This window comes from Trachypithecus francoisi, unplaced genomic scaffold, assembly GCF_009764315.1.
Source record: "Trachypithecus francoisi isolate TF-2019V2 unplaced genomic scaffold, Tfra_2.0 Lachesis_group12, whole genome shotgun sequence".
NCBI lineage: Eukaryota > Metazoa > Chordata > Mammalia > Primates > Cercopithecidae > Trachypithecus > Trachypithecus francoisi.
This window is the reverse complement of record NW_022681457.1, coordinates 109,217,899-109,244,367: the sequence shown is the minus strand read 5'-3', so window position 1 is coordinate 109,244,367 and position 26,469 is coordinate 109,217,899. Positions and strand designations below refer to the sequence as shown.

At 49.3% G+C, this 26,469-nt stretch overlaps 1 protein-coding gene and 1 pseudogene across 7 annotated transcripts in view; one reads left to right on the top strand and one right to left on the bottom strand.

Annotated features, from left to right (window-relative positions):
• Positions 1–2,881: 2,881 nt before the first annotated feature.
• Positions 2,882–26,469, top strand: part of SZRD1 (SUZ RNA binding domain containing 1) — a 39,108-nt gene continuing 15,520 nt past the window's right edge. For 4 of the 7 annotated variants that reach the window (XM_033228266.1, XM_033228264.1, XM_033228262.1 and 1 more), the window contains exon 1: positions 2,882–3,159. In XM_033228266.1, the coding sequence (XP_033084157.1) occupies positions 3,116–3,159 (44 nt within the window). In that variant the 5' untranslated portion in view covers positions 2,882–3,115. The remainder of the gene's footprint in view (positions 3,160–26,469) is intronic. The other 3 variants (XM_033228263.1, XM_033228261.1, XM_033228267.1) reach the window with 2 other exon arrangements.
• On the bottom strand, positions 5,014–5,405 carry LOC117093273 (annotated as a pseudogene).

Sequence of the window (26,469 nt, the reverse complement as noted above, 5' to 3'; positions counted from 1 at the left end):
GAAGGTTGAGGCAGGAGAATCACATGAACCCAGGAGGCAGAGGCTGCAATGAGCCAAGATTGCGCCACTGCACTCCAGCCTGGGCGACAGTGAGACTCTGAAAAAAAAAAAAAAGAATACAAATTGCGAAATTTCACAACAGGAAGATTTTACTTCATAAAGATTAATGGCATACTAAAAATATAAGAAAAAACACATTCCAAGTCAGATAACTTGGTTATAGCAGCCAAATGCAACACTACTGAATGACATGTGTTTAAAACTGAGAGAAAAACAGGAACATGTCAGTAAGAATATAAACACATGGTGTTTGCTTATCTCCCCGCCTTTTTATTTTTTTATTTTTTGAGACGGAGTCTCACTCTGTTGCCCAGGCTGGAGTGCAATGGCACAATCTTGGCTCACTGCAATCGCCACCTCCTGGGTTCAAGCAACTCTCCTGCCTCAGCTTCCCAAGTAGCTGGGATTACAGGTGCCTGCCACCACACCCAGCTAATTTTTGTATCTTTGGTAGAGATGGGGTTTCACCATGTTGACCAGGCTGGTCTTGAACTCCTGACCTCAAGTGACTCGCCCACCTCGGCCTCCCAAAGTGTTGGGATTATAGGCGTGAGCCACGGCGCCTGGCATCTCCTTGCCCTTATATTTTAAGAAAGAAAGGATGGGCCGGGCGCGGTGGCTCAAGCCTGTAATCCCAGCACTTTGGGAGGCCGAGACGGGCGGATCACAAGGTCAGGAGATCGAGACCATCCTGGCTAATACGGTGAAACCCCGTCTCTACTAAAAAATACAAAAAACGAGCCGGGCGACGAGGCGGCGCCTGTAGTCCCAGCTACTCAGGAGGCTGAGACAGGAGAATGGCGTGAACCGGGAGGCGGAGCTTGCAGTGAGCTGAGAGCCGGCCACTGCACTCCAGCCTGGGTGGCAGAGCAAGACTCCGTCTCAAAAAAAAAAAAAAAAAAAAAGAAAGAAAGGATGATTACAGAAGTTACCATTACAATCTTCCTCGGGCAGACAAGACACTCCCATAATGATAATAGCTAATGCTTAGGACTCTTGTTCTAGGCATTTCAGCATAGTAACTGGTTAAATTCTTACAATCTACTTTCGAAGTAGCTATCTCTAATGTATACACTTGGGGAAACTGAGACATAGAATCCTTATGTAACTTGGGTAAGATCACACAGCTTTTTTTTTTTCAGTAGAGATGGGCTTTTGCCTTGTTGCCCAGGCTGGTCTCAAACTGCAGGGCTCAAGTGATCCACCCGCCTCACCCTTCCAAAGTGCTGGGATTATAGGCGTGAGCCACTGCACCCGGCCACATGAATAACTTTTTTTTTGAGATGGAGTTTCGCTCTTGTTATCCAGGCTGGAGTGCAATGGCGTGCTCTCGGCTCACCGCAACCTTCGCCTCCCAGGTTCAAGCGATTTTCCTGCCTCAGCCTCCCGAGTAGCTGGGATTACAGGCATGTGCCACCATGCCTGCCTAATTTTGTATTTTTTTTTTTTCTTTTTTGAGATGGAGTCTCGCTCTGTCGCCCAGGCTGGAGTGCAGTGGCCCGATCTCAGCTCCACCTCCCAGGTTTACGCCATTCTCCTGCCTCAGCCTCCGGAGTAGCTGGGACTACAGGCGCCCACCACCTTGCCCGGCTAGTTTTTTGTATTTTTTAGTAGAGATAGGGTTTCACCGTGTTAGCCAGGATGGTCTCGATCTCCCGACCTCGTGACTAATTTTGTATTTTAAGTAGAGACAGGGGTTTCTCCATGTTGGTCAGGCTGGTCTCGAACCCCTGACCTCAGGTGATCTGCCCGCCTCTGCCTCCCAAAGTGGGATCATAGGCGTGAGCCACTACGCCTGGCCCCACATAAATAATTTTTTTTTTTTTTGAGACATAATCTTGCTCTGTCCCCCAGGCTGGAGTGCAGTGGCCGATCTCAGCTCACTGCAAGCTCCGCCTCCCGGGTTCATGGCGTTCTCCTGACTCAGCCTCCTGAGTAGCTGGGACTACAGGCCCCCGCCACCGCGCCCGGCTAATTTTTTGTATGTTTAGTAGAGACGGGGTTTCACCGTGGTCTCGATCTCCTGACCTTGTGATCCGCCCGCCTGGGCCTCCCAAAGTGCTGGGATTACAGGCGTGAGCCACCGCGCCTGGCCTCTTTTTTTTTTTTTTTTTTTTTGAGACAGAGCCTCACTCTGTTGGCCAGGCTGGAGTGCAGTGGCATAATCTCGGCTCACTGCAACCTCCGCCTCCCTGGCTCAAGCGATTCTCCTGCCTCAGCCTCCTGAGTAGCTGGGATAACAGGCGTGTGCCACCACTCCGTGTTTTTAGTAGAGACGGGTTTCATCATGTTGGCCAGGCTGGTCTTGAACTCCTGACCTCAGGTAATCTGCCTGCTTCAGCCTCCCAAAGTGCTGGTATTACAGGCGTGAGCCACCGTGCCTGGCCAATAATTTTTACAGGTAAAACTAACGTATTTATCTACCATTAAAGACCCAGGAGAACTTTAGTAGCTGGGAATCCCACTGGTTGTCTCAGCTGAGGTGCAATATTATCTTTTACCGTCTTTACCTTACGATAGCGGATATGGTGGTAATAAATGATTAGAATACTGCTTTATGAGCAGGAAATAATGTAATCATTTTCACCCTATCAGAAATAATAAAATGGTTTCTGCATCAGCAGTTTTTTTATGATTTGTTGGTGTTTAAAAATGTTTTCAGAATTATGAAGATACCATTATCTGTAGTTTAGGAAAACTACGACTCACTTTAAAAGAAAAAAAAAGTTTTAAATGCCTGCCCTTAGAAAAGATGGTTCCAAAGAACACACTTCCGGTACTCGAGATGATGACTTCCCTTGAACTCCCATTCTGTAAGACGGATAACGCGTTGGCCCTTAAGAAAGATGGCATCTTTCCGCCTTCTCTGCCCCCTTCCAATATGGCTGCCCCAATGTACTCTTGGGACCTTGCCTGGCGCCTCTTCCGGGCTAGGCAGCGGGCGGGGTCCATTGAGTAAAGCCTTGCGTGCCTGCGCCCGCGACGGAGGCGCGCTTCAAAGCGCAGGCGCGGGGAGGGGGTTGGGGAGGAGGGAAAGCGGCGAGTAAGATGGAAGATGAGGAGGTCGCTGAGAGCTGGGAAGAGGCGGCAGACAGCGGGGTAAGGAGGGGCCGCCGCCCCAGGGCAGGGCCGGGCGAGACCTGGCGTGAGGGGAGCCTCCGGGGAGCGGGTCTGGAGATAGTTCTCCCCAAGGAAGGACCCCACACGCCGGGCTGAGGGTGGAGGAGAGGCCCCCAGTTCCTGAGCGCCGTGAAGGCCTCTTAAAGGGGCCGCGATCCATTTCCCTCCTTTCCTTTGCCTGGTGCGCCTCCCTCCGCCCACTAACGCGCGCGTCACCCGGAGCGCCCCACCCGCCACCTGGGGCCTCCTTTCCTGACCCCCCGCGCCCGCTCGCTGGCCCCGGGCCTCTGTGACTCTTTCCGACGGGCCCTGTGGCCCGAGGCACCATTTTAAAGTTCATGTGGTCTGACGGGGAGGGACACACCATGTGGGTGGGTGGGGGGGCTTGCGCGGAACCGGGACGCACGTCCGGCTTCGCAGGAAAGCGGGAGGAGGCTGCCGAGGGCGGGGGGGGGAAATTGAGTCCTCTTTGGGCTGCTCAACTCTGCTAAAATCCCCCACCATCCGTCACGGTGGGCGAGTCTGGGTTTTTTTGTCTTTCACTTTTACTCCAAGAAGAGTTTGTGGGCAGGCAGGCAGGTCTCACGGGGACACTGCCAAAGCAACCGAAAGCTCTGCGGGCAGCCCCCTCTGCCACTCAGCGATCCGAGGCCCCGGGAGGGTCTAGGAGTGCGCTTGTGGGAGTCCAGGGGGAGGGGTGTGATATGTAAAACAGGCGCATTCCTGGGAGAGGAGTGGGGAGATGGACCGTTTTGGGGAGTTTTAGTTTGCCTCCAGAAACTGTAGGAAAATAGTTTGTCTCAAACAGGATCTGTGAATTCTCTTAGATTCGTGAATAATTTGGTCTTTTCAAAGTTTATCTGTGGTGAAGATGGGGAGATGCCTTTTTCGTCTCCTCATGTTCGTGGCTGTTCAATGCTGGCTCCACTGACATCCACCTTAAAGGTTTACGTGTGTGAGGAGTCGAGTGTACCAGGGTAGAGTAGGCGCTGGGTTTTTTTTTCCTAAGCGCTTTTTGAGGGTGCTTGTGAGCCCTGGAAGAGGCCGGGAAATTGACCCTGGCAGCAGTCAGTGGGTGTATCTAGCTCTACGGGAATGTTGAAACTTGGCTTTGAAGTTTTTCCGCTGGTTCAGCATTTCTCTCACAGTTGTTTATGTTTTTCCATTTAGCATAATTGAGAATTTGAAGGGTTAGTTCGTTCAGAGGATATTTAGTAGCTTTCTTAATGTGACAACCATCTTTCTTGAGTTTTGGCTTAAGTAAAGAAAGTTAAAGATTTTATAGGGAGTAACAGGTGTCAGTTGGCTCCTTGTTCATTCAACCAGCATTTTTGAGTGTCTGCTATATGCTAGACAGTGTTCTTACCAGTAACTTTGTGCCAGAAAATGCAACATTTTCGGTACAGGCGTTTATTGCCTACCTCTAATCTGAGTGAATCATCCAGACACCCCTCATGTCATCCCCTATAAAAAAGCTTGGCTTACAATTATTAATGTCATGCAAATGATACGTTTCTTGGGCATCTTGGCCTTTCTTTGGTTTTCCCCACCTGTTTCAAAAGGTCATAAGTTCCTCATGTTAGAGAAGTTGGAGGCAAATGAACAAAAATGAATAGGATTCAGCAGAAATTGGGGCTTACTTTTCTTTTTCAGAATGATTAAGTCAATTAGAAATTAGCTAGTGCAGTCCCCCATTTAATAGCTGAATAAGCCTAGAAATGTGAGATTTAGAGACTTAGGTCTTTCTGATGCTTGTCCCGTGTTCTTTCTTTTTTCTTTTGGTTCCCAAGTTTTATTTAATAACTTATAAGAAATATTCCAGATAAATGAAATTTAATCCTCGTCTTCCTCCTCTTAGTCCTGGTAGATCTGGAAGTAACGTAATTTGTAACTATCTTTGCTGTTAGCAACTAGGAGCAACCAATCACGTAGATTATTCTTCTTCAAATATTTTTTAGTGAGATATTTGAAATACCTTTTGGAGAAAGGCACCACGGATGTCACGTTGATCTTGCTGCTTACTCCTTTCAACGGTCACCACCCCTCCACCAAGGTTCTCAGCTTTTCTGTTCACTTTGATCTTTTCTTGCAAAAACTGCTCAAAATTGGTAGCATCCATGATTCCATCTTCTACAGGGTGAGTGCGATCAAGAGTGAACTTGAGATTGAGAACTTGCTTCTTTTTTTTGCCCCCCCTTCACCAGAGGCTTTTTCACAGGAACCATGGCAGCAGCAGAGGCAGAAAGCCAGTGTTCTTTCTACTATCCCTTACTTTAGTAATATCCTTTAAAAATGTACCACGGCCAGGTGCTGTGGCTCACACCTGTAATCCCAGCACCGTGGGAGGCTGAGGTGGGTAGATCACCCGAGGTCAGGAGTTCGAGACCAGCCTGGCCAACATGGTGAAACCCTGTCTCTACTAAAAATACAAAAATTAACCGGATGTGATGGCACATACCTGTAATCCCAGCTACTTGGGAGGCTGAGGCAGGAGAATTGCTTGAACCTGGGAGGCGGAGGTTGTAGTGAGCTAAGATCATGCCATTGCACTCCAACCTAGGCAACAAGAGTGAAACTCCGTCTCAAAAAAAAAGAAAGTACAGAGGTGGAACACAAACTTTGCTTTATTGGCATCATGAACACCTGTGCCAAAATGCAGGTTCTCTAATATATCTTATTTAATTGAATCCTTGAAACAACCTGTTGAGGCATTGTCCTCCTTTTTTTTTTTTTTTTTTTTTGAGACGGAGTCTCGCTCTGTCGCCCAGGCTGGAGTGTAGTGGCTGGATCCTGGCTCACTGCAAGCTCCGCCTCCTGGGTTCACGCCATTCTCCTGCCTCAGCCTCCCAAGTAGCTGGGACTACAGGCACCCGCCACCTCGCCGGCTAGTTTTTTTTTTTTTTTTTTTTTTTTTTTTTTTAGACGGAGTCTCGCTCTGTCGCCCGGGCTGGAGTGCAGTGGCCGGATCTCAGCTCACTGCAAGCTCCGCCTCCTGGGTTCACGCCATTCTCCTGCCTCAGCCTCCCGAGTAGCTGGGACTACAGGCGCCCGCCACCTCGCCCGGCTAGTTTTTTGTATTTTTTAGTAGAGACGGGGTTTCACCGTGTTAGCCAGGATGGTCTCGATCTCCTGACCTCGTGATCCGCCCACCTCGGCCTCCCAAAGTGCTGGGATTACAGGCTTGAGCCACCGCGCCCGGCCCCGGCTAGTTTTTTTTATGTTTTAGTAGAGACGGGGTTTCACCGTGTTAGCCAGGATGGTCTCGATCTCCTGACCTCGTGATCCGCCCGCCTCGGCCTCCCAAAGTGCTGGGATTACAGGCTTGAGCCACCGCGCCCGGTCTGTCCTCCTTTTATAGACAAGGAAATGGAAGTTTCGCACAAGATCACACAGGTAGTAAGTGGGGGAAGCTGGGATTTGATCCCAAGCCTATCTTATTTCAAGGCTGGGATTTTTTTTCTCTAGCATTTTGCTGCTCCCTCTCTACCTGGGCACATGTGGAAATTGGAAATTGGGTGTTCTTTCTTTTCCTTTCCTTTTTTTTTTTTGAGACAAGGTCTTTTTTTTTTTTTTTTTTTTTTGAGACGGAGTCTGGCTCTGTCACCCAGGCTGGAGTGCAGTGGCTGGATCTCAGCTCACTGCAAGCTCCGCCTCTCGGGTTCACGCCATTCTCCTGCCTCAGCCTCCTGGGTAGCTGGGACTACAGGCGCCGCCACCTTGCCCGGCTAGTTTTTTGTATTTTTAGTAGAGACGGGGTTTCACCGTGTTAGCCAGGATGGTCTCGATCTCCTGACCTCGTGATCCGCCCGTCTCGGCCTCCCAAAGTGCTGGGATTACAAGCTTGAGCCACCGCGCCCGGCCTGATACAAGGTCTTACTCCATTGCCCAGGCTGGAGTGCAGTGGCTCAATCTCACTGCAACCTCCAATTCCCAGGTTCAAGCAGTTCTCCTGCTTCAGCCTCCCGAGTAGCTGGGATCACAAGGCGCCCGCCACCACGCCCAGCTGATTTTTTTATTTTTAGTAGAGGCGGGGTTTCACCATGTTGGCCACGCTGGCCTCGAACTCCTGGCCTCAAGTGATCCTCCTGCCTTGGGCTCCCAAAGTGCTGGGATTACAGGCATGAGCCACTGGGCCTGGCCTTTTGTTGTTGTTGTTGTTGTTTGTTTGTTTGTTTGTTTGTTTTTTGAGATGGGGTTGCCCAGGCTGGGCTGGAACTCCTGGGCCTCCCAGTAGATCACAGGCATGTGCCACTGGCCTGGCAGCTTTCATTTAATATATATATTTATTTATTTATTTACTTTAGATACAGGGTCTCATTTAGTTTCCCAGGCTGAAGTGCAGTGGCATAATCATAGCTTACTGCAACCTTGAATTCTTGGGCTCTAGCAGTCCTCCCGCCTCAGCCTCCCAGAGTTCTAGGATTACAGGCATGAGCCACCATCCTCAGCCACCTTTCATTTTTAATAGTTTGTCTGGGCTTATATTTGAACACTGTCTTGAATTTGATTCCCTTTTCAAATTTCACAAAGGTTCTTGTAAATATGCACTTTTGAAAGAGGGGAGCCAGGGAGATGATATGTCCACATCGTTGGGAAACCAACTGACTGCAGGCTATACATGTCTTTCGTACATAGGCAATTGTATATGTAAGAGGCTTGGCTTCAGGTGATCCCCTCTTCCTACTGGTAATGAGCTTTGAATACCCTATTCCAAAACAACAAAAGCTGGGTGAAGACTAGTAACCTAAATGTGAATATTGAAACTCCACAAAAATCCAGAGGCAGTTCTAATCCTTGAAAGTAAAGGATTTTGGAGATACCTGCCCTCCAACACCACAAGAAAATTGTTTTCTTTTTTCTTTTTTTTTGAGACAGGGTCTTGCTCTGTTGCCCAGGCTAGGGTGCAGTGGAGAACACGCACTGCAGTCTCAGGCAATTTCCTCCTCAAGCAATCTCCGCCTGCCTCAGCCTCCCAAGGTGCTGGGATTACAGGTGTGAGCCACCATGCCCAGCCAAAAATTTTTTGACAACATGTAGAATTTCTCACCTCCCCTCCCCTCCACTGCCCTTTCTCTGCTCCCCTCCCTCCCTTCCTTTCTTTTCTTTTTTTTTTTTTGAGACAGAGTCTTCCTCTGTCGCCCAGGCTGGAGTGCAGTGGTGCGATCTCAGCTCACTGCAAGCTCTGCCTCCCGGGTTCACACTGTTCTCCTGGCTCAGCCTCCGGAGTAGCTGGTACTGCAGGCGCCCGCCACTACGCCCAGCTAATTTTTTGTATTTTTAGTAGAGAGGGGGTTTCACCGTGTTAGCCAGGATGGTCTCGATCTCCTGACCTCGTGATCCGCGCGCTTCGGCCTCCCAAAGTGCTGGAATTACAGGCGTGAGCCATTGCGCCCAGCCCCTTTCTTAATACAGAGGAGGGTCTTGCTCTGTTGCCAAGGTTGGAGCACAGTGGTGGAAATACAGCAGACGCCTGTGGACCCAGCTACTCAGGACACTGCAGCTTCAGCCTCCTGAGTAGCTGGGTCCATAGGCGTGTACCACTATGTGCCTGGCTAATTTAAAACAATTTTTTTTGTAGACACAAGGTCTTGCCGTGCTGCCCAGCCTGGAAGAATTTTTTTGTATGTGAGTCATCTGAGGTCATTGTTTCCTGTATAACTTCCGAATTCTTAGTATCAAATCCTATTGTGTCATTTAGAGAAAGATTGACTGAGAAGTCCCTCACATATTCTGTAAATAGGTTATTTGCTTTTAGTTAGTATGGCAAACACTTTTTTCTTTTTCTTTTTTTTTTTTTTTTTTGAGACAGGGTTTCGTCCTACATCTCCCATTGTTTAAGACAATCAATAAAATATGCTAGGCGTGGTGGATCACACCTGTAATCCCAGCACTTTGGGAGGCCGAGGTGGACAGATCACCTGAGGTCAGGAGTTCAAGACCAGCCTGGCCAACATGGCGAAACGCCGTCTCTACTAAAAATACAAAAATTAGCTGGGCATGGTGGTGGGTACCTGTAATCCCAGCTACTCCGGAGGCTGAGGCAGGAGAATCTCTTGGACCTGGGAGGTGGAGGTTGCAGTGAGCAGAGATCATCAAGCCTGGGCGACAGAGTGAGACTCTGTCTTTAAAAAAACGCACGGCCGGGCGCGGTGGCTCAAGCCTGTAATCCCAGCACTTTGGGAGGCCGAGACGGGCGGATCATGAGGTCAGGAGATCAAGAGCATCCTGGCTAATATGGTGAAACCCTGTCTCTACTTAAAAATACAAAAAAAAAAAACTAGCCGGGCGACGAGGCGGGCGCCTGTAGTCCCAGCTACTCGGGAGGCTGAGGCAGGAGAATGGTGTAAACCCAGGAGGCGGAGCTTGCAGTGAGCTGAGATCTGGCCACTGCACTCCAGCCTGGGTGGCAGAGCAAGACTCCGTCTCAAAAAAAAAAAAAAAAAAAAACACCACAACACACACACACACACAACAAGAGGCCTAGTTCATACTGTTGCTAATGAGCTAACCCAGCTAGGGGAAGGCAGCAGATGATACATACATGTAATTGGACCAGTGGTTATTATAAAGCATTGACAGCCTCTCTGATTTCCCTATATCTTGCAAGTTTCCTTTTATTATTTTTCTCAAGGTCAAGGCATGCAGCTTGAAACTGCATCTTGAGTAAGTTAAAGGATGACTGGTTTTCTGGATTAAGAATTGAAATGTATGTTTACTTTCTACCCCCATGAGCTAGTTATCCAAACACTGCCCCATCAGTGATGCTGGATGGTGTATGAGTCCATAGGAAGGTGTCATTAAACATTAAATAACTATTGCATACCAGGCATGGAGACCCAGTTTAGTGGGGGGTCAGGTCCGGCAACACCTTCAGGAAGAGGCATAAGTGGGGTACCATGGCTGGATCAGAGAAGGTCTTGTAGAGAAGAGGATGCCTAAGTTAAGATTTGAAAGATCAGTTGAATTAAGCAGTGGTAAGTCTGGGAGTGGCAGGTAGAGTGTAGGGCCAAAGCAGGCATGGATGAGGAGGCCGAGAGAGACAAATACGTAGCATTGGGAGGGCTACAAGTATTTCCTTCTGGCCGAAGGGGAGAGGGTTGGCAGGGTTGAGTGGAAAGAGATGAGACCACAGAGGTATGTAGGGACCAGATTGGGAAAGGCTTCTTGGTACTTGGTTCTGGAAGCTTGAACTTTGTCCTGAAAGTGCAAGGAGCTTTGAACTTTTTCTTTTTTTTTTTTTTAGCAGAAGTGTGATATAGCTAGAGTTATTTATTTATTTTTAAAATTTTTTGTCGGGCACAGTGGCTCACGCCTGTAATCCCAGCACTTTGGGAGGCTGAGGTGGGTGGATCACCTGAGGTCGGGAGTTTGAGACCAGCTTGACCAACATGGAGAAACCCTGTCTCTACTAAAAATACAAAATTAGCCAGGTGTGGTGGTGCATGCCTGTAATCCCAGCTACTCGGGAGGTCAAGGCAGGAGAATCGCTTGAACCTGGGAGGTGCAGGTTGCGGTGAGCCAAGATCGAGCCATTGCACTCCAGCCGGGGCAACAAGAGCGAAACTCCGTCTCAAAAAAAAAAAGTTGTTTTTTTTTTTTGAGACAGGGTCTCACTCTGTCACCCAGGCTGAGCGCAGTGGTGCGATGATGGCTCACTGCAGTCTCGACCTCCCAGGCTCAAGTGATCCTCCCACTTCAACCTCAACCTCCTGAGTAGCTCGGACTACAGGTGTGCGCCACTACACCTGATTATTTTTGATTTTTTGTAGAGACAGGGTCTCACCATGTTGCCTGTGTTGGTCTCGAATGTCTGGACATAAGCGATCCTCCCGTTTCAGCCTCCCAGAGTGCTGGGATTGCAGGTGTGAGCCACCACACCCGGCCCATAGTTAGATTAAATTCAGGAGATCAGAACTTTGATTTTCTTCTCTTTCTTTGGAGAAGAGGCCATTCTCCCCAAAATGTGACTGCCGCTTCACTGTGGGATCCCCAGTGCTTCCTGTAGCTGCTGCTGTTTTGGAACATGTACAACAAAACAACAAAAAAGGCCATGGGTAGTGGGAAAAAACAGATCAGTTTGTTTGAGGCTATCTGTGCTGATTTCTTTATGTCTGTCCCTTTAGTAAAAAGAAGGCATTTAAGATTTGTAATATCACAGAAAGCACAGTTCCAGATATACCATGCCTAAAGGGGCCACCTCTCAGCTGGTGCTAGTCTTTATGGAAAGGTTGAGCCTTACGGACTGTGATGTCCTCAGAAGGGGCTTTCTGTGAAGCAGTTGGGCAATTTAGGCATGATTCTGCTGAGCAGTCTGTCCCTGGAACTCTGGAAAAAGGTTGGTTTCACTGTGGCTTCAAAGAAAGGAGGCTAATGAGCTTTTCACTAGTAACTTCTCAGCCCTTTTTTCATTGTCTGCATGGGAGGGCCTGTTCCCAGCGTGCTCTGGGTATTAAGAGAGCTGCCATGGTTGCTGTGGGCTACAAATTCCAGCAATCACAGGCCTTCTTGTTTTTACTTCTGTGACAGGAGAGGATTTAGCGCATCTTTCTAAAACTGTTGGTACAGTCCTGCAGAGAAAAGTCATGGTTGTCTAGGTCTGATGACTTAAAACATTCCAGGGGCCAGCCCTTTGCAGTTTCCACCTCTCCACTGCTGTGGGCCCCCGACAGCTAGCATCAGTTTCTGGCTGTATCAGGTAGCTAGTCTCTACAAGGTGTGTTCTATCAGGAAGACTACTGACCTGTTGGTTTCCTAGAAGAAGGTTGAGTTTAGCTACTTAAATCTGTGGCCAAAGTATTAAAAAAAAAAAAAATTAATGTAGTAACCATAGAGATTTCTCTTCTTGAGTGTTTTTGTTTTGTTTTGTTTTGAGACGGAGTCTAGGTCTGTCGCTGAGGCTGGAGTGCAGTGGCACGATCTCGGCTCGCCGCAACCTCTGCCTCCAGGTTCAAGCGATTCTCCTGCCTCAGCCTCCCAAGTAGCTGGGATTACAGGTGCCCGCCACTTTTAGTAGAGATGGGGTTTCACTGTGTTGGCCAGGCCGGTCTCAAACTTGTGACCTTGTGATCCTCCCACCTCGGCCTCCCAAAATGCTGGCATTACAGGCGTGAGCCACCGTGCCCGGCCTTTGAGTGTTTTTCTTAAAACCTTGCGCCCACCAAGCATCCTTCTCTTTAACATCTAGCTCTGTGCAGGATATTAAGGTTAAAACCATGCCCCACAGAAATTAGCAACAAACCCCAATAGTTTGAATGGAGACAGATAATTTTTTTTTCTTTTTTTTGGGAAGGAGTTTCTCTGTTGCCCAGGCTAGAGTGCAGTGGCGCAATTTCTGCTCACTGAACCTCTGCCTTACGGGTTCAAGCAATTCTCATGCCTCACCCTCCCAAGTAGTTGGGACTACAGGCGCGTGTCACCATGCCCGACTAATGTTTTGTATTTCAGTAGAGATGGGTTTCACCATGTTGCCCAGGCTGGTCCGGAACTCCTGAGCTCAGGCAATCTGCCCACATCAGCTTCAAACTGTTAGGATTACAGGCATGAGCCATCGTGCCCATTCCGAGACAGAGAATCTTGTCCCTGACGGTGAGACACTTCAAAATGCCCCTCACAGTAGTAAGCCAGCCCCTCCCCCCAACAAACTCGTTCCCTTGTAAAAGGAACACAGGAAATAACAGTCATATCTTTCTAAAAGAAATAATAAATATGTACAGCTAAAATTGCATTCTTCAGGGGCCATGGTGATTAGATGAGATTGTATAGAAGGAAAGTATGACTTGGGTCTGGAAAGGTGAGGACTGTCACCACTCTTCATTGACCTTGAGAACAATTCCCAGCCCAGCCCTTCCCAGCTTATAAAAACATTTGTGACCTTTCATATGTCAGTAGTGTTTCTGCTATCTAGTTGTTCATCTCACTGGCAAGCAAGAGCTGAGCCTGTGGGAAGCTCCCAAGTCCCTCAGGCCCTTTTTGAAAGCGCTTCTAAGATATATGTTGTACGGCTGCGTACAGCCCAGGGGGAGTGCATTTTTACAGTCATTATCAGTGACCTTGTGAAGTGTAGGCGCTATTATTGCTGGTCCTGGGGAGGAAATGTGGGTTGGTCCAGCCCCCGCTGTTAGGCCTTGCTGGCCTGAGCCCACACTCTCCAGGGACCTTTTTTGGAGCAGTTTGTTTACATTTGCTTCTCACCAGATAATTAACTAGTTAAGTGCTTTAGGATGCTTAGTTGCTAGTTCCTTTGAAGCATTTCGTTTGTTTTCACCTGGGATTGACCTCCTGCCTCCGTAGCCTGGATGAGCTCATAAACTGTGCATCTCTGAGAAGTTTGAACTCAGTCCTCAAGAGCCAAGTGATAATCCTGCTGACAGTCATGATACTAAGAACGGTGACTACAAGTGAGATGCTGGTCGAAATCTTGATCATAAATGAGAAATAACTTTTTAACATTGGCCAAGTAGAAAAAGATAATATAAATAATTTTGGGCTGGGTCCATTGGGTCACGCCTGTAATCCCAGCACTTTGGGAGGCCGAAGGCTGGAGTGCAGTGGCACAGTCTTGGCTCACTGCAACCTCCTCCTCCCAGGTTCAAACGATTCTCCTGCCTCAGCCTCCCAAGTAGCTGGGGTTACAGGCATCTGCCATCATGCCTGGCTAATTTTTGTATTTTCAGTAGAGACAGGGTTTCACCATGTTGGCCAGGCTGGTCTGAAACTCCTGACCTCAAGCAAGACTCTGGTCTCTAAACAAACAAACAAACAAACAAAAGTTGCTGAGGATTTTTAGACGGAGGGGTCGGTGGTCTTTCCTTGTTACCCAGACTGATCTGGAACTCATGGCTTCAAGCGATCCTCCCACCTCAGCCTACTCCTGAGTAGCTGGGAGTACAGATGCATGAACCACTGCACCCAGCCGGCAGGATTTTAAAATATTGAACTTGAATGCCTTTACTGGGTGTTGATTGCACTCTGCTGTCCTGTCCTCTGCTCTCTCCTGCAATCCTCATTTACCTATTGTTACCTCTTGTGTTCCATCCTGCCTGCTTTAGCCATTTGGGCCTGGAGGCATTGTGTTTGCTGCCCCTGCTGAGTGCTGGCGATTCTAACTGGGATTGAGGAGGGCACCCTTGGGTGTTAAAGTGAAATCTGGTGGATGAGGGTAATAGTGTCTTTGTTTCATCCTCCAAAGTCAGTAATGCCTGATATTTCCTTTGGGAGAGGAGTCTTGCGATCATGATAAAAGGTAGCAAGAGTGGCTCATACCTGTAATCCCAGCACTTTGGGAAGCCGAGGCAGGTGGATTGCCTGAGGTCAGGAGTTCGAGACCAGTCTGGCCAACATGGTGAAACCCCGTCACTACTAAAAATACAAAGAAATTAGCCGGACGTGGTGGTCTGCGCCTGTAATCTCAGCTGCTCAGGAGGCTGAGGCTTGAACTAGGGAGGCAGAGGTTGCAGTTAGCCAAGATCACCACAGAGTGATACTCTGTTTCAAAAAAAAAAAAAAAGCAAGAAAGGTTAGGTTCCCTCTGCCAGTTAATGGCCTACTTTTCTCCCTCAATGGCAATAGGTGAGAAAATTGGGATTTAAATGCCTGCTCTGATTTTTGGGCAAATCACTACCTACCCTTCTGTCCACATCATTCTCCTGAAACTGAATAGAATTTGCCTTGCCTGGTAGTGAGAGTTAAAACACTTAGTAAAGTGTTCACAGGTGGATGTTGGAGCCGAGAATGCCATTGCTCTGAGTGTGAAGGCATTGTTCCCAGCTCTCCAGCCACTCACAGTGTAGGCTCTGTCTGGTTTGGGTGCAGGGTTCCTAAGATTGGCTGAAGGGTTACTTTCTTGCTGCTCCTGAGGACTAACATACTCTTTCTTTTTATTTTTTATTTATTTTTATTTTTTTAGACGGAGTCTCGCTCTGTCGCCCAGGCTGGAGTGCAGTGGCCGGATCTCAGCTCACTGTAAGCTCCGCCTCCCGGGTTTAAGCCATTCTCCTGCCTCAGCCTCCTGAGTACCTGGGGCTACAGGCGCCCGCCACCTCGCCCGGCTAGTTTTTTGTATTTTTTAGTAGAGACGGGGTTTCACCGTGTTAGCCAGGAGGGTCTCCATCTCCTGACCTCGTGATCCGCCCGTCTCGGCCTCCCAAAGTGCTGGGATTACAGGCTTGAGCCACCGCGCCCGGCCTACTCTTTCTTCTGAGAGTTGTATTGCTTAGTGTTGTACGAAAACCAACAGGGAGAAGCATTTACAGAAACAGAGAAAGTAGGAGCCCAATTAGATTGGACCCCATTTTATTTCCAGGGCAAGACTCTTCACCATTACATCTGCCTATCCTGTTACTTTCAGGTATGGGCTGAATGTATCCCCCCAGCATGGAGACAGTTTGAAGAGGCACTCAAAACAATACATTGTCTCAAGATAGCATCCGCAAAGTTTTTGAGGCTTTCTAGCCTGGGATACATCTAAACTGCTAGGCCTGGTTGCTGCTGAAGAATTATTTCCCTTTGGCAACTCCTTTTTTTTTTTTTTTTGAGATGGAGTCTTGCTCTGTCACCCAGGCTGGAGTGCAGTGGTGTGATCAGCTCACTGCAACCTCCACCTGCCAGGTTTGAGCTAATTCTCCTGCCTCAGCGTTCCGAGTAGCTGGAATTACAGGCTCTGGCCACTGTGACACTTGGCTAATTTTTGTATTTTTATAAGAGACGGAGTTTCACCATGTTGGCCAGTCTGGTCTTAAACTCTTGACCTCAGGTGATCCACCCACATCAGCCTCCCAAAGTGTTGGGATTACAGGTATGAGCCACCGTGCTTTTGGCAACTTCTTTATAGCTTTAAGCTCGGAGCCTTGTTTTTGTCTGTTACTGCTATAGGCCTTAGGAAACCTGGGCTTGCGCTGACCTGGCCTGAGGTGTAGCAGCAGGCGGAATGGTCAGCCCTTATCCTTTTTTATTTTTTGAGACAGAGTCTTGCCGGCTGGAGTGCAGTGGCGCAATCTTGGCTCATAACAACCTCCACCCTCCGGGTTCAAGCAATTCTCCTGCCTCAGCTTCCCGAGTAGCTGGGATTACAGGCACGTGCTACCACGCCCAGCTAATTTTTGTATTTTTGGTAGAGAGGAGGTTTTGCCATTTTGACCAGGCTGGTCTCGAACTCCTGACCTCAGGGGATCCACCTGCCTCGGCCTCCCAAAGTGTTGGGATTGCAGACGTGAGCCACTGCACTGCTTTCTTAGTTCCTGATAACCACCTGTCTGCCACTCTCCTGAACTTTTTCGCTTCCCCTTCTTGAGATTTAGGGTTCAGTTCTATCACTTACTAGTTGTGCGTAGTTGTGCAGTCATAGGCAAATCACTTAATTTCTGGATATGCAGCAAGGCTGGTGGACCACCCATGGGTTGTAGCGAAGATTAGAGGTGGTGAAGGGAGGACATAATACCTGTTTTTTGGCCAAGAAATGCCTGAGGCAGCCTTAGCTCTGATTTTGAATATGGATAGTGTCAACTGGATCCAGATATATCCAGTTCAAATTCTGGCTCCACTTCATACTAGCTGTGGAACCATGGTCAAATTATATAACCTGTCTGAATTGATTCCTCTTCATTTGTAAAATCGAGATATATGTATAAAATCCTGTTTCTTTAAGATTTTTTTTTTTTTTTTTTTTTTGAGATGGAGTCTCGCTCTGTTGCCCAGGCTGGAGTGCAGTGGTGCAGTCTTGGCTCATTGCAACCTCTGCCTCTCGGGTTCAAGCAGTTCTCCTGCCTCAGCCTTCCGGCACCAGTCACCACACCCCGCTAATTTTTTGTATTTTTAGTAGAGACCGGGTTTCACTGTGTTGGCTAGGCTGGTGATTGTTCTTTAATTTGTGTGTTGGGTACTATTTTAGACACTGGACAAATGCAGTGAGTGAAGTTTCTGCTCTCATAAGGCTGACTTTCTACTGGGGAAAGATGGACAATAAACAATAAGTGTTTTATGTACCACTCAATAAAGAAAAGTAAAACAGATGAAGGGTCTTAGAAAGTGACTGTGGTGGAATTGCCATCTTACAAAAAATGGTCAGAGGCAGGCAAGGTGGTGCGTGGCTGTATTCCCATCTACTCGGGAGACTGAGGCAGGAGGATCGCTTGAGGACAGGAGTTTGAGACCAGCCTGAGCAACATAGAGAGATGCTCATCTCTTTTTTTTTTTTTTTTTTTTGAGACGGAGTCTGGCTCTTGTCGCCCAGGCTGGAGTGCGGTGGCCGGATCTCAGCTCACTGCAAGCTCTGCCTCCCAGGTTCACGCCATTCTCCTGCCTCCGCCTCCCAAGTAGCTGGGACTACAGGCGCCCGCCTCGTCGCCCGGCTAGTTTTTTGTATTCTTTAGTAGAGACGGGGTTTCACCATATTAGCCAGGATGGTCTCGATCTCCTGACCTTGTGATCCGCCCGTCTCGGCCTCCCAAAGTGCTGGGATTACAGGCTTGAGCCACCGTGCCCGCCGAGATGCTCATCTCTTTTGTTCATTTATTTTTGAGATGGACTCTCACTCTGTCACCCAGGCTGGAGTGCAGTGGCATGATCTCAGCTCACTGCAACCTCCTCCCAGGTTCAAGTGATCCTCCTGCCTCAACGTCCCAAGCAGCTGGGATTACAAGCATGTGCCACCTGGCTTTTTTTTTTTGAGATGGAGTTTCGCTCTTGCTGTCCAGGCTGCTGGACCTTGTGGAGTGCAGTGGCATAATCGTGGCTTACCGCAACCTCCGCCTCCCAGGTTCAAGTGATTCTCCTGCCTCAGCCTCCCAAGTAGCTGGAATTACAGGCACATGCCACCACGCCTGGCTAATTTTGTATTTTCAGTAGAGACGGGGTTTCTCCATGTTGGTCAGTCTGGTCTCGAACTCCCGAACTCAGGTGATCTGCCCGCCTCGGGCTCCCAAAGTGCTGGAATTACAGATGTGAGCCACCGCGCTTGGCCACCTGGCTAATTTTGTATTTGTAGACACGGGGTTTTACCATATTGACCAGGCTGGTCTCAAACTCCTGAGCTCAAGCAATCCGCCTGCCTTGGCCTTCCAAAGTGCTGGATTACAGATGTGAGCCACGGCACCCAGCACCTCATCTTTTTTTTTTTTCTTTTAAAGAAAAAATAGCTGGGCATGGTGGCACATGCCTGTAATCCCAGCTGCTCGGGAGGCTGAGGCAGATGGCTTGAGTCCAGGAAATCAAGGCTACAGTGAGCTATGATTGCATCACTGCACTCCAGCCTGGGCAGCAGAGCCAGACCCCGTCTCATTAAAAAAAAGAAAAAGAAAAAACTAGCCAGGTGTGGTAGCACAGGTCTATAATTCCAGCTGCTCAGGAGACCGACACGGAAGGATCACTTGAAGGATCTCGAGCCCGGGAGTGTGAGGCTGCAGTGAGCTGTGATTGCACCATTGCACTGTAGTTTGAGCAACAGAGCAAGAGCTTGTTTCTTTTTTTTTTTTTTTTTTTTTTTGAGGCGGAGTCTCGCTCTGTCGCCCGGACTGGAGTGCAGTGGCCGGATCTCAGCTCACTGCAAGCTCTGCCTCCCAGGTTCACGCCATTCTCCTGCCTCCGCCTCCAAGTAGCTGGGACTACAGGCGCCCGCCTCGTCGCCCGGCTAGTTTTTTGTATTCTTTAGTAGAGACGGGGTTTCACCATATTAGCCAGGATGGTCTCGATCTCCTGACCTTGTGATCCGCCCGTCTCGGCCTCCCAAAGTGCTGGGATTACAGGCTTGAGCCACCGTGCCCGGCCGAGATGCTCATCTCTTTTGTTCATTTATTTTTGAGATGGACTCTCACTCTGTCACCCAGGCTGGAGTGCAGTGGCATGATCTCAGCTCACTGCAACCTCCTCCCAGGTTCAAGTGATCCTCCTGCCTCAACGTCCCAAGCAGCTGGGATTACAAGCATGTGCCACCTGGCTTTTTTTTTTTGAGATGGAGTTTCGCTCTTGCTGTCCAGGCTGCTGGAGTGCAGTGGCATAATCGTGGCTTACCGCAACCTCCGCCTCCCAGGTTCAAGTGATTCTCCTGCCTCAGCCTCCCAAGTAGCTGGAATTACAGGCACATGCCACCACGCCTGGCTAATTTTGTATTTTCAGTAGAGACGGGGTTTCTCCATGTTGGTCAGTCTGGTCTCGAACTCCCGAACTCAGGTGATCTGCCCGCCTCGGGCTCCCAAAGTGCTGGAATTACAGATGTGAGCCACCGCGCTTGGCCACCTGGCTAATTTTTGTATTTGTAGACACGGGGTTTTACCATATTGACCAGGCTGGTCTCAAACTCCTGAGCTCAAGCAATCCGCCTGCCTTGGCCTTCCAAAGTGCTGGGATTACAGATGTGAGCCACGGCACCCAGCACCTCATCTTTTTTTTTTTCTTTTAAAGAAAAAATAGCTGGGCATGGTGGCACATGCCTGTAATCCCAGCTGCTCGGGAGGCTGAGGCAGATGGCTTGAGTCCAGGAATCAAGGCTACAGTGAGCTATGATTGCATCACTGCACTCCAGCCTGGGCAGCAGAGCCAGACCCCGTCTCATTAAAAAAAAGAAAAAGAAAAAACTAGCCAGGTGTGGTAGCACAGGTCTATAATTCCAGCTGCTCAGGAGACCGACACGGAAGGATCACTTGAAGGATCTCGAGCCCGGGAGTGTGAGGCTGCAGTGAGCTGTGATTGCACCATTGCACTGTAGTTTGAGCAACAGAGCAAGAGCTTGTTTCTTTTTTTTTTTTTTTTTTTTTTTTTTTGAGGCGGAGTCTCGCTCTGTCGCCCGGACTGGAGTGCAGTGGCCGGATCTCAGCTCACTGCAAGCTCCGCCTCCCGGGTTTTTACGCCATTCTCCTGCCTCAGCCTCCCGAGTAGCTGGGACTACAGACGCCCGCCACCTCGCCCGGCTAGTTTTTGTATTTTTTAGTAGAGACGGGGTTTCACTGTGTTAGCCAGGATGGTCTCAATCTCCTGACCTCGTGATCCGCCCGTCTCGGCCTCCCAAAGTGCTGGGATTACAGGCTTGAGCTACCGCGCCCGGCCAAGAACTTGTTTCTTAAAAATAATAAAAGTAAAAAATAATGTTGGGCGTGGTGGCTCACACCTGTAATCCCAGCACTTTGGCAAGCTGAGGCAGATGGATTACTTGAGGTCAGGAGTTCGACAGCCTGGCCAACATGGTGAAAACCCATTTCTACAAAAATACAAAAAAATAGCCAGGCTTGGTGACAGGTGCCTGTAATCCCAGCTACTTGAGAGGCTGAGACAGGAGAATCGCTTGAACCAGGAGGCGGAGGTTGCGCTGAGCTGAGGTCGTGCCACTGAACTCCAGTTTGAGCGACAGAGCAAGACTCCATCTCAAAACAACAACAACAAAAAAGAAGCTGGTTGAAGTGCATTCTAGGCAGATGGAACAGCAAATGCTAAGGCCCAGCGGCTGCAGCATGATTGTTTTGTTTGAGGAACAATGGGACCAACGTGGTGGCCGTGCTTGATGGGGAGAGAAGTAGGAGATGAGGTCAGAGGTAGTGGATAGCCAGACTTAGTGGAGACTAGTAGACCAAGATGGATATCACCTTGAAGTAGCACCAGGAGAGGGTGCTGAGCAGGGGCTAGCATGGGTGGATTTTTTTTTTTTTTCTTTTTTGAGACAGGGTCTTGTCTGTCACCCAGGCTGGAGTGCAGTGGCCTGATCTCAGCTCACTGCAGCCTCCGCCTCCTGGGTTCAAGCGATCCTCCTGCCTCAGCCTCCTGAGTAGCTGGGACTACAGGCCCACACCACCATGCCCAGCTAATTTTTGTGTTTTTAGTAGAGATGGGGTTTCACCATGTTGCCCAGGCTGGTCTGGAACTCCTGACCTCAGGTGATCCACCCACCTCGGCCTCCCAAAGTGCTGGGATTACAGGCATGAGCCACTGCGCCCGGCCTAGCTTGGTTTTTATTTTTTTTATTATTTATTTTTTTTTTTTTTGAGACGGAGTCTCGCTCTGTCGCCCAGGCTGGAGTGCAGTGGCCGGATCTCAGCTCACTGCAAGCTCCGCCTCCCAGGTTTTTACGCCATTCTCCCGCCTCAGCCCCCGAGTAGCTGGACTACAGACGCCCGCCACCTCGCCCGGCTAGTTTTTGTATTTTTTAGTAGAGACGGGGTGTTCACTGTGTTAGCCAGGATGGTCTCGATCTCCTGACCTCGTGATCCGCCCGTCTCGGCCTCCCAAAGTGCTGGGATTACAGGCTTGAGCCACCGCGCCCGGCCAAGAACTTGTTTCTTAAAAATAATAAAAGTAAAATTAATGTTGGGCGTGGTGGCTCACACCTGTAATCCAGACTTTGGCAGGCTGAGGCAGATGGATTACTTGAGGTCAGGAGTTCGACAGCCTGGCCAACATGGTGAAAACCCATTTCTACAAAATACAAAAAAATAGCCAGGCTTGGTGACAGGTGCCTGTAATCCCGCTACTTGAGAGGCTGAGACAGGGAATCGCTTGAACCAGGAGGCGGAGTTGCGCTGAGCTGAGGTCGTGCCACTGAACTCCAGTTTGAGCGACAGAGCAAGACTCCATCTCAAAACAACAACAACAAAAAGAAGCTGGTTGAAGTGCATTCTAGGCAGATGGAACAGCAAATGCTAAGGCCCAGCGGCTGCAGCATGATTGTTTTGTTTGAGGAACAATGGGACCAACGTGGTGGCCGTGCTTGATGGGGGAGAGAGGTAGGAGATGAGGTCAGAGGTAGTGGATAGCCAGACTTAGTGGAGACTAGTAGACCAAGATGGATATCACCTTGAAGTAGCACCAGGAGAGGGTGCTGAGCAGGGGCTAGCATGGGTGGATTTTTTTTTTTTTCTTTTTTGAGACAGGGTCTTGTCTGTCACCCAGGCTGGAGTGCAGTGGCCTGATCTCGCTCACTGCAGCCTCCGCCTCCTGGGTTCAAGCGATCCTCCTGCCTCAGCCTCCTGGAGTAGCTGGGACTACAGGCCCACACCACCATGCCCAGCTAATTTTTGTGTTTTTAGTAAGATGGGGGTTTCACCATGTTGCCCAGGCTGGTCTGGAACTCCTGACCTCAGGTGATCCACCCACCTCGGCCTCCCAAAGTGCTGGGATTACAGGCATGAGCCACTGCGCCCGGCCTAGCTTGGTTTTTATTTTTTTTATTTATTTATTTTTTTTTTTGAGACGGAGTCTCGCTCTGTCGCCCAGGCTGGAGTGCAGTGGCCGGATCTCAGCTCACTGCAAGCTCCGCCTCCCAGGTTTTTACGCCATTCTCCCGCCTCAGCCTCCCGAGTAGCTGGGACTACAGACGCCCGCCACCTCGCCCGGCTAGTTTTTGTATTTTTTAGTAGAGACGGGGTTTCACTGTGTTAGCCAGGATGGTCTCGATCTCTGACCTCGTGATCCGCCCGTCTCGGCCTCCCAAAGTGCTGGGATTACAGGCTTGAGCCACCGCGCCCGGCAAGAACTTGTTTCTTAAAAATAATAAAAGTAAAAATTAATGTTGGGCGTGGTGCTCACACCTGTAATCCCAGCCCTGGGAAGGCTGAGGCAGAGGATTACTTGAGGTCAGGAGTTCGACAGCCGGGCCAACTGATGGTGAAAACCCATTTCTACAAAATACAAAAAAAAGCCAGGCTTGGTGACAGGTGCCTGTAATCCCAGTACTTGAGAGGCTGAGACAGGAGAATCGCTTGAACCAGGAGGCGGAGGTTGCGCTGAGCCTGAGGTCGTGCCACTGAACTCCAGTTGAGCGACAGGCAAGACTCCATCTCAAAACACAACAACAAAAAAGAAGCTGGTTGAGTGCATTCTAGGCAGATGGAACAGCAAATTGCTAAGGCCCAGCGGCTGCAGCATGATTGTTTGTGTTGAGGAACAAGGGACCAACGTGGTGGCGTGCTTGATGGGGGAGGAGGTGAGGAGATGAGGTCAGAGGTAGTGGCTAGCCAGACTTAGTGGAGACTAGTAGACAAGATGGATATCAAATTGAAGTAGCACCAGGAGAGGGGCTGAGCAGGGGCTAGCATGGGGGATTTTTTTTTTTTTCTTTTTTGAGACAGGGTCTTGTCGTCACCCAGGCTGGAGTGCAGTGGCTGATCTCAGCTCACTGCAGCCTCCGCCTCCTGGGTTCAAGCGATCCTCCTGCCTCAGCCTCCTGAGTAGCTGGGACTACAGCCCACACCACCATGCCCAGCTAATTTTGTGTTTTTAGTAGAGATGGGGTTCACCATGTTGCCCAGGCTGGTCTGGAACTCCTGACCTCAGGTGATCCAACCACCTCGGCCTCACAAAGTGCTGGGATTACAGGCATGAGCCACTGCGCCCGGCCAGCTTGGTTTTTATTTTTTTATTTTTTTATTTTTTTTTTGAGACGGAGTCTCGCTCTGTCGCCCAGGCTGGAGTGCAGTGCGGATCTCAGCTCACTGCAAGCTCCGCTCCGGGTTTATGCCATTCTCTCGCCTCAGCCTCCCGAGTAGCTGGGACCACAGGCGGCCCGCCACATCGCCCGGCTAATTTTTGTATTTTTTTTAGTAGAGACGGGGTTTCACCGTGTTAACCAGGATGGTCGATCTCCTGACCTCGTGATCCACCCGTCTCGGCCTCCCAAAGTGCTGGGATTACAGGCTTGAGCCACCGCGCCCGGCCCTAGCTTGGTTTTTAAAAGGCTAGCTCTGGCTGCTAGGTGGAAAATAAACTAGGGGCAAGGGTGGAAGCACAGCGACTGATTGGGATGCTTTTCCACCTGTCTGTTCATGGGCTGTTGGTGTTTTGGAGCAGGATGGTAGCAACAGGAGTGTTGAAGATGCGAGATATGTTTTGAAAGTAGAACTACTAAAATCTGATGAATTAGTGTGTGAAAGAGGCATTGGAGATGACTCACTCCCAAGTCCCTGAACCACTAGAAGACTGGATTTGCTGAGATGGGGTAGGTGGAGGAATGAGAGAGGAGCAGGCTTGGGTGAGTGGGTGAAATTGTGAGTTTGGTTTTGGACATGATAAATCAGGTACCTTTTGAAATCCAAATGGGAATGTTGAGTCCACAGTTGTATATCAGTGTTTACAAAGCTGAGGAACTAGATGAGATCACTTAAGCCAGCGTAGACACAGAGGAGGAGGGGTCGGGTCCACCAGCCTCAAGGGCTTGGGAGAGAGTAGGGGAGCTATCCTGTTTTAGGAGAAATCACATACAGAGTGTGGGAAGGAGAGACACACCAGGAAGGTAGAAGGAAGTCAGGGGAGTGGTGTCTGGGAGGCTGAGAAAGGAAATGCTTTAACGAAGAGGATTGAGCAGTGTCCAGTGCTGCTGAGAGGTCGAGTGAAAATGAGGATTTGGAATTTACCATTGAATTTGGCAGCAGAGGAAGTCATTGGCAACAGGGTTAAGTGGGATGGTGGGGCTTAGAGAGCTGCATTGATGTGAGGTGGTGAATGTTTTTCAGAGCAGGGCCTGAGCAGAACACTGGACGCTGGGTAACTGCTAGTTGCTGCTAATGCCAGCGTGACAAACAGGGCTTACCAGACCAGTTTTTGCACATCAGTAAACAGCCTGCGCCTTGAGTTCTTAAGGTGCTCCATTGACAAAAGATGTACAGCAGGGACACATGTGTTTGTTTTTTTGTTTTGTTTTGTTTTGTTTTGAGACGGAGTCTAGCTCTATCGGCCAGGCTGGAGTGCCGTGGCGCCATCTCAGCTCACTGCAAGCTCCGCCTCCCGGGTTTACGCCATTCTCCTGCCTCAGCCTCCCGAGTAGCTGGGACTACAGGCACGCGCCACCTCGCCCGGCTAGTTTTATGTATTTTTTAGTAGAGACGGGGTTTCACCGTGTTAGCCAGGATGGTCTCGATCTCCTGACCTTGTGATCCGCCCGTCTCGGCCTTCCAAAGTGCTGGGATTACAGTTGTTTTGTTTTTGAGTCGAGTCTCACTCTGTCGCCCAGGCTGGAGTGCAGTGGTGCGATCTTGGCTCACTGCAAGCTCCACCTCCTGGGTTCACACCATTCTCCTGCCTCAGCCTCCCAAGTAGCTGGGACTACAGGCGCCCACCACCATGCCCAGCTAATTTTTTTGTATTTTTAGTAGAGACGGGATTTCACCGTGTTATCCAGAATGGTCTCAATCTCCCGACCTCGTGATCCACCCACCTTGGCCTCCCAAAGTGCTGGGATTACAGGCGTGAGCCACTGCGCCTGGCCACATGTTTTCTTTTTATGGAGTCTTGCTCTGTCACCCAGGCTGGAGTTCTGTGGCTCAATCTTGGCTCATTGCAACCTCTGCCTCCCAGGTTCAAGCAGTTCTCCTGCCTCAGCCTCCTGAGTAGCTGGGATTACAGGCACGCGCCACCACGCCCGGCTAATTTTTGCACTTTTAGTAGAAACACGGTTTCACCGTGTTGGACAGGCTGATCTTGAACTCCTGACCTCAGGTGGTCTCCCAGTCTTGGCATTCCCAGAGTGCTGGCCTCTGTGCCCAGCCAGAACACATCTTCTTCTAAGGTTAGACTCTAAAGCAGTGTTGTCTAACAGAAGGTACGATGTGAGCCACATGAGTATTTTTTTTTTTTTTTTTGAGACAGTCTCTCTCTGTCCCCCATGCTCGAGTACAATGGTGCAATCTTGGCTCACTGCAACCTCTGCCTCCTGGGTTCTAGTGATTCTCCTGCCTCAGCCTCCTGAGTAGCTGGAATTACAGGCGCCCGCCAACATGTCTGGCTAATTTTTGTATTTTTAGTAGAGACGAGGTTTCACCACTTTTCTCAGGTTGGTCTCGAACTCCTAACCTCAGGTGATTCACCCACCTCAGCCTCCCAAAGACACATAGGTAATTTTATATTTTCTTTTTTTCCTCTCCTTCCTTCCTTCCTTCCTTCCTTCCTTCCTTCCTTCCTTCCTTCCTTCCTTCCTTCCTTCTTTGCTCCTCTTCTCTTCTCTTTTCTTTTTTCTTTCAAGAAAGGGTTCCTCTCTGTCAGGTACCTGGAGTGCAGTGGCACAGTCATATCCCACTGCTGCCTCAAACTCTTGGGCTTAAGCAGTCCTCCCACTTTAGCAGCCTCCCAAGTAACTGGGACTACAGGATGTGCCACCGTGCTCAGCTAATTTTTTATTTTTTGTGGAGCTGAGGTCTTACTTTCCTGTCTAGGCTGGTCTTGAACTCCTGGTTTCAAGCAGTTGTCCTCTTTCAGCCTCCCAAAGTGTTGGGATTATAGGCGTGAGCCCCCGCCCCAGCCTTAATTTTATATTTTCCAGAAGCAACATTTTTAAAGTACAAAGAAACAGATGAAAATAACTTTTTTTAAAAAATTTTTTTC